The 12,194-nt window shown below is 39.4% G+C and overlaps 1 protein-coding gene across 4 annotated transcripts in view; it reads right to left on the minus strand.

The window, feature by feature from the left end:
• The window catches only part of exoc1 (exocyst complex component 1), a 95,328-nt gene that overhangs the window by 17,966 nt on the left and 65,168 nt on the right, over positions 1-12,194 (minus strand). For 2 of the 4 annotated variants that reach the window (XM_072252687.1, XM_072252685.1), the window contains 3 exons: positions 10,442-10,486; positions 4,270-4,433; positions 2,079-2,189 (listed from right to left, as the gene is read on the minus strand). In XM_072252687.1, the coding sequence (XP_072108788.1) occupies positions 2,079-2,189; positions 4,270-4,433; positions 10,442-10,486 (320 nt within the window). The remainder of the gene's footprint in view (positions 1-2,078; positions 2,190-4,269; positions 4,434-10,441; positions 10,487-12,194) is intronic. The other 2 variants (XM_072252688.1, XM_072252686.1) reach the window with 1 other exon arrangement.

A 12,194-nucleotide genomic window follows, 5' to 3' on the forward strand; every position in this document is an offset into this window, starting at 1 on the left:
TGAAAATCAACCAGAAAAGGATTAGATCAGTTTTTGACTTCATCATAACGTCTCACTCCTGAGAAGTTAATATATTGACTTTCCATTTATCCAGTTAAACTTTTGTATTACCATTACACAAATCAAGTCATTATTTAAAAACTCCTGATGCTTTGTTTTTATCTAAAAGCAAACCAATCAATTCCACTCAGATCAATGTGGTCAGTTAGAAGAATCAGAGCAGTAAGAAACAAGATTTACATAAAATGATTTACAGTACTCCTAAGTATTTAATACATGACTTTCCTCATTAAATCAGAGTACTATTACTCTGGGCAAGACACCAAATGAATATAAGTTAACAAACTGCAAAGGCTGCTACGTGAACAGAGGACAGCAATAAATGGCTTTGCACAGTATATTACTGCCCAATTGTAATATCATGAGGCAGTACAGAGAAGCCTGAACCCTTTCTCAGAATAATGTATTTAAATATATAAAATCAAATATATAGGATTACAAAAGAAACTAATTATATTGGAATACAGGTATCAAAATATTTTTTTTAAATGGGATATAGTAATATACATGCTTCCTTACTAACAAAATAGTGATGAGCAAGCTGTAAACAATATTTTGAGATATTTGTAACAACTATAATGTGATGTGAATATTTTTTTCCATCCAAATTCACAGACCCCTGGAATCTATCCACAGACCCGTGGCTTTGTCACATTTTGAATGGAGAAGTGTTTCACTCCCATTCTGTACCATCATTCTGTTTCTAGTCTTCCATTGACACAATTCAAAGCATTTTTCAGTATTTACAGACATACGGATGTGGTGGAGAAGAGTGGAAAACGGTGTGGACAGGAAAATCACAGAAAAGAATTTATAAGCCACATCATTCATATTCATGATACGAATAAATAAAGTTACTAGCATGTATTAATCTTCTTTTCATGCATTTATAACTGGTGCAACATCACTTTCAATGTCTCAGCAAAACTTCCAGTAAAGCTTTATAATTCATAGGTAAGATTGCATGGCGCTATCTTTATTGACAAGCAATGCAATTTTAATGGTTTCAAACAACTTGCATAATTCTATGGAAATACATTAAGTCCATAAATGGCTAAATCACTAAGTTCCATTTTAAACTGAAATGGAATGTATTAACTGTTAAAAGAAATACTTTACTAGATTAATCATTTAAACATGATGCACAGTGGTAAAAGAAAATGTTGTTCTAAACATATATTTAGCTTCGTTTCCACCATAGTCTGACCGGAAGATGCAATTTTCCATCAAAGCTACTATAATCACAGGCAGAAAAACATTTTTGGGTCAAATATTAAAACCAGAACAATCCACTTAGATCATAAAAAAAATTGCACAGATGACTTTCCTTTTTCAGAATTGAGAGCCATCTTGATACAGATATTTTTGTGCATCATGTGAATCAACTTTATGAGCAAAAAAAACAATGACATTGGAAAATCAGAGACTGATTGTGAGTTGCAGAGCCCACTAATTTCCCTCTGTGCATGGGGCATGGTAACACACAAATTATCCAATCAGAGTGGATCACAGTACCTGCCACTTTTCAGATGACACCATCTGACCTTGCGAATCTGGCCCAAGTACGATCTTTAACTCTATTGCCCTTCCTCAGTCTCATCCTCCTCCTACCATCACCCCCCCCAACACTAGCTCAGAAACTTTGTCCATAAGCACCTCCATCACTAACTCACTGACTACCGATCTGCCATATAAGCATCACCCACCACGACCATTGTACTAACTACTGAGTGTTCATTCTGACTTCTGACCAATTCCTAATAATGGATCCCCTTGCCCTAGCCTCCCTCACAACCAATGACCCATGCCTTGTACCTCTAATATCCTTTCCACTCATATGTCTAAATTCCTGACAGTTATTACGTCCATCATTAGATCCAAAAACCCTACAATATCTTAAAACCATTGCAGAATTCATGCATTATTGAATTTTAGTAGTGACCCTCCAAAATGATTTTGCTTATGCCGATCAACTTCTAGGCAGTTATAGACCAACTTATTTACTTATGCAGCCTTACCACTACTGATCCTGGTAAAGCTGGACTTTGTTGTAGCTTGAAGAATTTGCTGATGAAATCCTGTTCAGCCAAACACAGAGGTTCTAATTCGCTTAAGACCTGTTCAAAAATCTGCAGGAAAGGAAACAGTATTTAGTTCCACATATAATATTCAAAACATGCTACATCTTTTCAGCTGTGTGTCATGTTACCTGAATGGAATTCAGTGATGAATAAAAAGTATTGCATATATTTACTTAACTTACTGTTTGTAGATAATACTTTTCTCTTGTGCTGCAAGATTTTTATCGTCAGGAAATGATACTTACTATTCTTACTGACAAATTAAAGTACAAAATTGTTTCAATTGCATCATTGAAACATATCACATATCTATCCCTGAAAGATATTATTCTTATAAAATTATGTTATATAAATTGCATTTTCTATATTACGGAAGTGCCAACGTTTTAATGGATCTTAATTTGCTATAAAATACAAGGATTTGAAAGATAAATGAAAGTGCATTCTGAGACCATGATCCATAGATAGTATTTTTTAGATACCATGATGCTGTATCTTTTCAGTTGTACAAGTCAAGCGTCCTGGGTTATCCCCGAGGTTGAGAAAGCTGGAGCAAACTTGAGACCAACCGGCCTCCTCCAGTTCATGTTTCTCACATTCATATTTTCCACGATTACCAATTAATTTATGCTAAAGACCTGGTTAGAAGTTTGCCACTAAGCATCTTTGGAGACCTTTATGATATTTTGTAAATGTATTTTCTTTCTAAACAAGCATATAATGACAGTGTCACAACCAGAGTTGAAAATAGTTGCTCTCAAGAAAATTGATACAAAGGGAAAGCTGCATTTATACAGCACCTTTCTCAACCTCAGGAAACTCCAAGAAATTTTACCAGCTAATTAATTAAACAGCATAAACTTATTCACAAATGCCCTTCATAAACACTTGTCACTGCGAAAATGAGACACGGGATAGACTATTGGCATCAAATATGTATGTTTTAAAAATCAGTTGATAAAAAATACCCAAGGATGGAATAGTATTACTAATTCGTCACTTTCCAATATAGAAGTATTCAAAAGTCTTATCTTGAACAAAATTGAGAAATCCAAGAAACATGGACCGAAAATGCCATACAATACTCAAATCTGGCAACGTTGCTGGAACTAGGCCTCAAGCTTGCCTGCTGCTGGTGACCAGGTGAGAGACGCGATAGCGTTTACAGCATGGTGTCTGTACCCGGCTGGTGCCTGGCCTGGCCTCTCCTGTTGGTGCTGCCCTCCCGTGTTCGAGTGGTGGAATGACAGGCTGGATTGCACATGTCTATATACTGCTGGGACACTGATCCGTTGATTGCCGGACATTGTTGTTCATGGTCTTGGGCTACAACTAGGTCCCTTCAACAACCCCCAGAGTGAACATACTACTTTACTAGCCATTTTGAATAATGTTTCTCAAGGTTTGCTTGCTATTTTGAATATTTTGCACCTTGTCCCCAGGAGGAACACTGTTTTGTTCAGCTGTATCTATGTATGGTTTGAATAATTAAACTTGATTTGAACATTGTGGAGAGAAAATCATTAAAAATTTTAAATGCCTGACTTTTATTTTTTCCCAGTATATATGTTGTTTTAAAAGTTGCTATCTATGGCTACCACTACATTTTTGATAAATCATGGACCACATTGTAGATTTTGCCTTAACTGCTTAAAAGAAGTTAGATAATTATTGGAAACCTAGTGCCTTATGGCACACATATAAACTGAGAATTCTGCTTTCCTCTCTTCTGTTGTTCGGTTGTTATGTTGAATTCGACTCTTTGTGACCTCAGGGGTCCATAGGGTTTTCCTGACAAGATACGGAAGTAGATGGCCAGGCCTTTCTTCCGTGCAGATGCTGCTGCTGCCCAGGTTGGGACCTGGCTGGGTTTGAACTCAGGACCATCTGCCTGGAAGTCCAGTGCTGATGCCACTACACCACCAGCCAGCCCTCTCTTACTTATAGCCATTTTGAAAGGGCTAGAAAAAAAGCCTTTTTTTAAAACCCACCAGACGCGCATAGCACAAAATTCCAACATAAGTATTTAATGATAGCTTTGGGTAACAGCATATGGGTACCCCATCTAGGTTCCAACACCACACAAATTAAGCTCAATTTTCAAAGTATTACTAACTAATGTATGTACCTTATCAAATTTGGTTCTATCAGCCACATCGATGTCCGAAGCAGACATGTTTCCCATGTCAAGCAGTGAGGATGACTGAGAGCGACGATTTCCTGATCCCTGAACAGACAGCTTGTTTAGGCTAGAAGTAGAACCTGTAAGTTTTCCAGAACTTCCATGAAGACCTGCAATCCAATAAATCTAAGTTAGTGATAACAACATTACACTTAACTAAGGTCTCAAAATTAAACATTTGTTGCATGGGCAGAACATCAAACCCTGAAATGTGGTGTCTCAATTTTATTGCAGGCTTGAGGATAACTCAATGTAACAAGTAATGGTCTAGGATCGTTCAATACGAATGACTGCCCACCATCTGCTATTTAACACTAGCACAGGTACATTTTATTCATATTTTTAAAACTCAAAGAATACAAGACATTTAAGACTATATAACTTTTTTAGTAAAGTTTCAAATATATATTAATAAAGTCACAGACTCAAAATTAAAAGCACCAAACAAGTCAGAATTGGGAAAATCCCAGACAACTGAAACTCAGTGAGCCTTTATGGCAGCGGTCCCCAACCACCGGGCCACAGACCGATACCGGGCCGCAAAGCATGTGCTACCGGGCTGCGAGGGAAGGAAATGATTTGGCGATATGAGTCAGCTGTACCTTTCCTCATTCCCTGTCATGCACTGTTGAGCTTAAACGCACGCAAGGTCATTACCCGTGCGTCATCCATGTCAGTGCAGGAAGGAGATCTATTCCTTGAGCTTGTAAATGACGGCGGGCTGAAAAGTATGTTTGACATAACATCTCTGCCAGCATTCTGGATCAAAGTCAAGGCTAAATATCCTGAGACAGTCACGAAAGCACTGAAAACGTTGTTTCCATTTCCAACATATCTCTGCAATGAATACAACGAAAACTAAATTGCAGAATAGATTGGACATAAGGAACCCCCTTCGAGTATCGCTGTCTCCCATCACCCCTCGATGGGACCATCTTGTTGCAGGGAAACAAGCCCAGGGCTCCCACTGATTCAGCAATATTGGTGTGTTGCAATGATTTTATAGTCATAGTCATACTTTATTGTTCCCGGGGGAAATTGGTTTTCATTACAGCTGCACCATAAATAATAAACAGTAATAAAACCATAAATAGTTAAATAGCAATACATAAATTATGCCAGGAAATAAGTCCAGAACCAGCCTATTGGCTCAGGGTGTCTGACCCTCCAAGGGAGGAGTTATAAAGTTTGATGGCCACAGGCAGGAATGACTTCCTATGACACTCTGTGTTGCATCTCGGTGAAATAAGTCTCTGGCTGAATGTACTCCTGTGCCCATCCAGTACATTATGTAGTGGATGGGAGACATTGTCCAAGATGGCATGCAACTTGGACAGCATCCTCTTTTCAGACACCACCGTCAGACAGTCCAGTTCCATCCCCACAACATCACTGGCCTTACGAATAGCCTTTATATGTTCATACGAGGAAAATATGCACTGTGTGTTTAATATCCAAACGTTACTTAAAATGTTATGATGTTATTGACTCATAAGTGACTTATATAACCATATAACAATTACAGCACGTAAACAGGCCATCTGTGCCCTGCTAGTCCATGCGGAATGTTACTCTCACCTAGTCCCACCGACCTGCATTCAGCCCACAACCCTCCATTCCTTTCCCATCCATATACCTATCCAATTTTTCTTTAAATGATAATATCGAACCTGCCTCTAACAACTTCTACTGGAAGTTCGTTCAATACTTACTTCAAGCTCCCCTGATAATTGACTTATCACTATATTCATGTGAGGAAAATATGCGCTGTGTGTTTAATATTAAATTTGTTAGATAAACCCTTTTAGAAACGAAACTGAGTGTACAGTATTAGCCACTTATCACCTATACTCCGGTCGTGATCAACACTCCCGAACAGAATCGCCAAAAACGATTTGTAGAAAAAAATCGGCACGTACTTCATGGTCATTGTAGTCTTTCAGGGGTAAACACAACGTATTTGACTGCTACTCTTGTCTGTTGGCAACACAACCCCCCCCCCCCGCCCCCCCCCACCTCGAGTCAGCCAGTCCGCAAGAATATTGTCAATATTAAACCGGTCCACAGTGCAAAAAAGGTTGGGGACCCCTGCTTTATGGCATTCCATTAATTACGTCGAAAAGCACTTTTTAAAAATTATTACAAACCCAATATTAACCTAAACCTAATATTTAACAAAGAAAGATGTTCTCAGGACAATAAAGCACAAATGCAGATGCTGTAAATCTGAATTATAAACAGTTATGCTAAAACATTCAGCAGGTCAGGCAATATCCATGGAAAGAGAAACTGAGTTAATGTCTCAAGATAAAGGCCCTTTGGAAGAAATGGGAAGGAGGGTCACAAGTTGGTTTTAAGTTGCAGAGGGTTGTGGAGTGCTGAATATGACAAAGGAAATATTTCTGATAAAAATGGAACCAGGATTGTTGTGGGAAAATGACATATTTGTTACTCTTTCACAGAAGCTACCTGACCTGTTGATCATCTCTGGCATTTTCTATTTTTACAAAAGATTTCCAGCACCTGTGGGATTTTTTTTTAAGCCTTCAGTTTTGTTCTTGTCCAGAATTTAAAGGAGATTTGTAAGCCTCTAAATATTCACACTCCATTCACACTCAATTCTTTGCAGGAGCATGGAGGTATTGTCCCATTACCAACTTTTCTTCTAAAGTAGTATAATTTTTACATCTGAGGAAGCTAAAACTACCAGTGCAGTGAGACTTCAGAATCACACCGGATGAATCCAAGCCAAAACAACCTTTAGCAGACTCATGAGGCTCATATCCACGGAAAAGTCAGATGAAGGAAAGTAAAGTTGAGCTGTGTAAACCAAAAACAGAAACCTCAAAACACGGAAAGAATTGGAAAGATGATGGGAAGCACCTGTGTGAATGGAGGTTGAGGTGTAGTCGACAATACAGGGGAAATTACACTCTAATCTTTATTGTAGTTTGAGAATCTAACCCACATTTTAAAGCCATATTTCCCTGTCTTGTGCCCAGGTCCGGACAGTCTTAAACCAATTCTGTGAAAAGTGCTGTGAATGGTATTAATTATTTTTATTAACACTGTCTATAAGAGTCAGAAGTGCGAGCACTTTCTCACATTTCTGCAGGTTGGAAATACATTAAGGACAGAGATGAAAGCAACTTAAATCTGTCACTGGTGCAAGTCATAGTGAGGACATAGTGTTAACAACTTTCTTACCAGTGTGTTCACCTCTGCTTAAGATATACTCTTGGCAAACAAAGCTGACTTTACAGTAGTTAAGTTCTACAGTGTGGTCTCAATGCCCTCTTTCATTAATTAAGGCAGTTAATGATTTTGTTAGATTATAAATTCATGGTATTACACATTATGCATTTATTAGTGACAATCATTTGATTTAGAAATCCATTTTCATTTATGCTTCTTTTTGTTCCAGCCTGGCTACTATTAGATTAAATGCGAAACAGCAACATTAACTGTATTTATATTTAGTTAAAAACCTGAATTAATATGGCATCTATGATATCTAAAAACACTTCACAATTAATGCCACTATTATGAAAAAGAAAAACAATTAATTTACACAGAAAAATCAATAAAAGATAGAAATAGCTGGACAATTTGTTTTGGTGAAGCTTGCTTAAATTTGGAGAACTAGTTTGTGTTTTTTTTCTTTTAAAAAAAGGCCTTCAGATCGTTTACATCCATTCAAAGGGGTAAATAAAGTCTTGGCTTAGAATCTCATTTTATAGGTGACATATTAGCATTGCAGGACTCCTCAATACTGCATCAGTGATTGAGTACACGTTATGTATTCAGATCTCTGCAGCAGGACTTGAACAAGTGTTAACTCATTCACTCAGGCAAATGGAATACCATGACTGAACCAAAACAGCCTTGCTTATTATAATATGGCATTTTGTCAAATGCACGCAAAGGACAAGTGAAATTCTTTAAAGACTTGGCCCTGGATTCTCAGACATCGGGCCTCCAACCTCCAGTTACTCAATACTTTACCAACAAGCTTCAAAAGTTACCTTCATATATAACACTACAATTTTTTTTGTTTTCCTACACCGTGTCCACTTATGGCCTACAATTTCCCAGAATTTTTTTTATTTCAAAATATACTTTATTCAAAAATAAATATATACAATAAACCATTCAATAACTTTTCATCCTTTACATACGTTTCCATTATAGTCAGTACATATCCGTATTTATAGCCACCCACGTGGCACTCCAGTAGTTCAGCTTACCATATCATTGTTGAGGGGTATACTCCCCGCCCACCAACCCCTCCCACTCCCACGGGTGGAGAAACCTATACTGTGGTCCTTCCCCACCGGGCCCTTGCGGTGGCTGCACGAGTTTCAGTGCGTCCCTCAGCACGTACTCCTGCAGCCGAGAATGCGCCAGTCGGCAGCATTCTCCCACGGACATCTCCATGTGCTGGTAGATCATCAAGTTTCGGGCCGACCAAAGAGCGTCTTTCACCGAGTTGATGATCTGCCAGCAGCACCGGATGTTGGTCTCCGTGTGTGTCCCCGGGAACAGCCCGTAGATCAGAGAGTCCTCTGTTACGCAGCTGCTGGGGATAAAACGTGACACTGGCCCGTCCATCCTCCTCCACACCTTCTCTGCGAACTGAAGTGTGCAAAGAGGTGGGTCACAGACTCCTCCTCACTGCAGTCCTCCCGTGGGCAGTAGGGTGCGGAGACGACATCCCGGGTGTACAGGAGGGCTCTGACTGGGAGGGCCCCTCTCACCGCCAGCCAGGCGAGGTCTTGGTGCCTGTTGGTGAGATCTGGTGATGAGGCATTTTGCCAGATGAACTGGACAGTCTGCTCAGGGAACCACCCCACTGTGTCCATCACGTCCTTCTCCTGCAGTGCCTGCAGGACACTACGTGCCGACCACTGCCTGATGGCCCTGTGGTCAAAGGCGTTCTCCTGGAAGAACTTTGCTACGTAGGACAGGTATGCCGGCAACGACCAGCTGACTGGGGCGTTGCGCGGGAGTGGGGCCAGACCCATCCTTCGTAGCCAGGGCGACAGGTAGAACCTGGGCACATAGTGGTACTTGGTGCCCACATACCTGGGTTCTACACACAACCTGATGCAGCCACATACGAAGCTGGCCATCAGGGTGAGGGCGACATTGGGGACGTTCTTGCCCCTGTTGTCCAGGGACTTGTGCATGACGGTCCGTCTCACCCGCTCCATCTTGGATCCCCAGACGAATCTGAGACAGCCCGGGTGATTTCCGAGCTGTAGGAGCGGGGGACGGGCCAGACCTGCGCCAAGTACAGCAGCCCTGAGAGCACCTCACACCTGATGACCAGGTTCTTGCCCGTTATCGACAGGGAGCGCCCTCCCCACAGTCCCAGTTTCTGTTTCACCTTGGCAGTCCGCTCCTGCCAGTTCTTGTTGCACGCCTCAGCCCCTCCGAACCAGATCCCAGAATTGCTTAGGTTGTTCATTTCATGTAAGATTGTTGCAAGGCATAAGCATACACAAGAATGGAAGTTTGCAAACTGCCTTACCACATTTCAAAGGTAATGTGCAAATTTCTTGTGTGTACTCCATGGTAGATGAACCAAAGAATCAATTGACTAGAAAACATGGACGTAAAGTGAAGTGGCTGGATTGAAATCATGCACCACATATCAAAATTCCAATGTTTTCATTATGCAAGTACGAAAGTGACAGTATTTAATATATACAGTTTATTCTTAAAGACAACAAACTTCCATTGAACAACAGGAATTCTGCAGATGCTGGAAATTCAAGCAACACACATCAAAGTTGCTGGTGAATGCAGCGGGCCAGGCAGCATCTGTAGGAGGAGGTGCAGTCGACGTTTCAGGCCGAGACCCTGACGTCCTGACGAAGGGTCTCGGCCTGAAACGTCGACTGCACCTCTTCCTACAGATGCTTTCTGGCCTGCTGCGTTCACCAGCAACTTTGATGTGTGTTGCTTAAACTTCCATTGAATTACTTTAAATCAAGCATGCAAACCTACAAATTAGTAAGGCAATAGTAAAAATTGCAGTAAGTACCAGAAAACATCTAACATTGTTAAGTTGTTAATGATTTAGGCAGCACACTGACAAGGAAGCCATACTTACTTTCTATATCTTGTTTGACAGCACTCTCTTTTCGAGGAAGTGTGGCTACATGGGATTAGAATGCAGGCATCAAACACAAAAGGTAGGTTAAGTTACATGCCTTTGGCACAAACGGTACAGAAGAATCACATTTGTTAGATACTAGGCAGACAGAGATGCACATGCATATTATTCTACATTCAGCAAAGCCCAAAACTGTGTAAATTTACTTTTATCATGATTCACTTTCGCAGATATTACCCTGATAAATGCAAACTTACATATGCATTACTTGCATAATTATCATTAGGAGAGAGCTGGGTACTAAACTTGAAGACAAAAGAGTGAGGTTTTGAAGATTAAAATGGTTTTTGAGAAGTGAAATGGGTGAATTTGGAAAATCATCCTTATTGATTTGCTACAATATTGACCAACAATATTCACTGTATTTCCCGATAAATATAATCACTTATTAAACCTGATACTTGTTTTCTGTTTCACTACCCGCTAGCTTTTGTTCCTATTTCTATTGCTACAGTCTTACAACACCTAAATTTCCTTTGATTCTTCCAGCTTAAACAAATTGCTGGGCCTATTAAGGACAATGTACCATCTCCATTCCATAAAATCAAAAAAACTTGCACCAGCTCTCCTTTCTGCAAAATGCCCTTCACTTTACATCTTCTTTATGCTGTAGAGACCGAAGTTAATGCAGCAGTTATGAAGCAACTCCATTTCAAGTCAGATACAACTGCAACTTGATCTTATTAGGATTACAACTCAGTACTTATTTGCTTCTTTTGACCACCCGGAAATATTGAGTGACCTGATTGCTTTATGTTTTATTCAGGTATATTTGCAAAATTCTTTCCTGTTGTTTGGCCTCAGACTTGTTTCCCTATTACAAATCCAATGGTTTACCTCTTCCACTTGGTATCAAGGGGAACGCCACAATGTTAATCACTAGGCTGATGTTGGGGATAAGGAATGAGTTACAAGGACAGACTTGGGGTTAATATAGCATTTTCAGCAGACTGCAGAAATCAGAAATGACTTCATCAGATAATAAAAATTATGCATGTTTTTTACAATGTGAATTTAGACCGAATTTTCAGCAAGGTTAGGACAACTAGGAGGATTATCAATTTAGAATTATCAAGAGGGTGATAAGAGGAGCTTGGGAAACACATGTTGTTCTTAGTGAATGGGATGCATTGATCAAGTTCCAGCAGGTATACATATAAAGCAGAAATCACAATATTACAAAAATCGAGCAGGCTATAGTGAGCAGTTTCAAACTAGCCCAGCAGAACCGGACTTAAACATACGCTAATAACTATTTCTAGCCAGTATCCCATTACCTTGGAAAGAATTCCCATTTAAATCAAAATAACTGAAACATTCTTAATACTATTTAATCTCAAATGTTCCAATATCAATTTTCTTCAACTGCTTGAATCAGAAAGGCATTTTGCTTGTCAAAAATAAAAATATACTTTATAATAACAACAGTTTTCTAGCAAATTCATTCTGATTTAGATTCAGGTTGCTGAAATTGGCAAAATTGTTTATAATTTCTTCTCAATAAATCTTTACAAGTTTTAACCAAGAATTAGCAAACTCATATATATTACTCCGCACATTCAGAGAAAAGACAAAATATTTAACCATGGCAATGAACCAACAGAAATCACTGTAACAGTGGCAGAGTTACACTGAGAAACAAAATAATTCAAGCGTTTTCACAGTGTGCAGTGAAATATAATTGTAATGA

The sequence above is a fragment of the Mobula birostris genome, chromosome 3 (assembly GCF_030028105.1).
Source record: "Mobula birostris isolate sMobBir1 chromosome 3, sMobBir1.hap1, whole genome shotgun sequence".
Taxonomy (NCBI): domain Eukaryota; kingdom Metazoa; phylum Chordata; class Chondrichthyes; order Myliobatiformes; family Myliobatidae; genus Mobula; species Mobula birostris.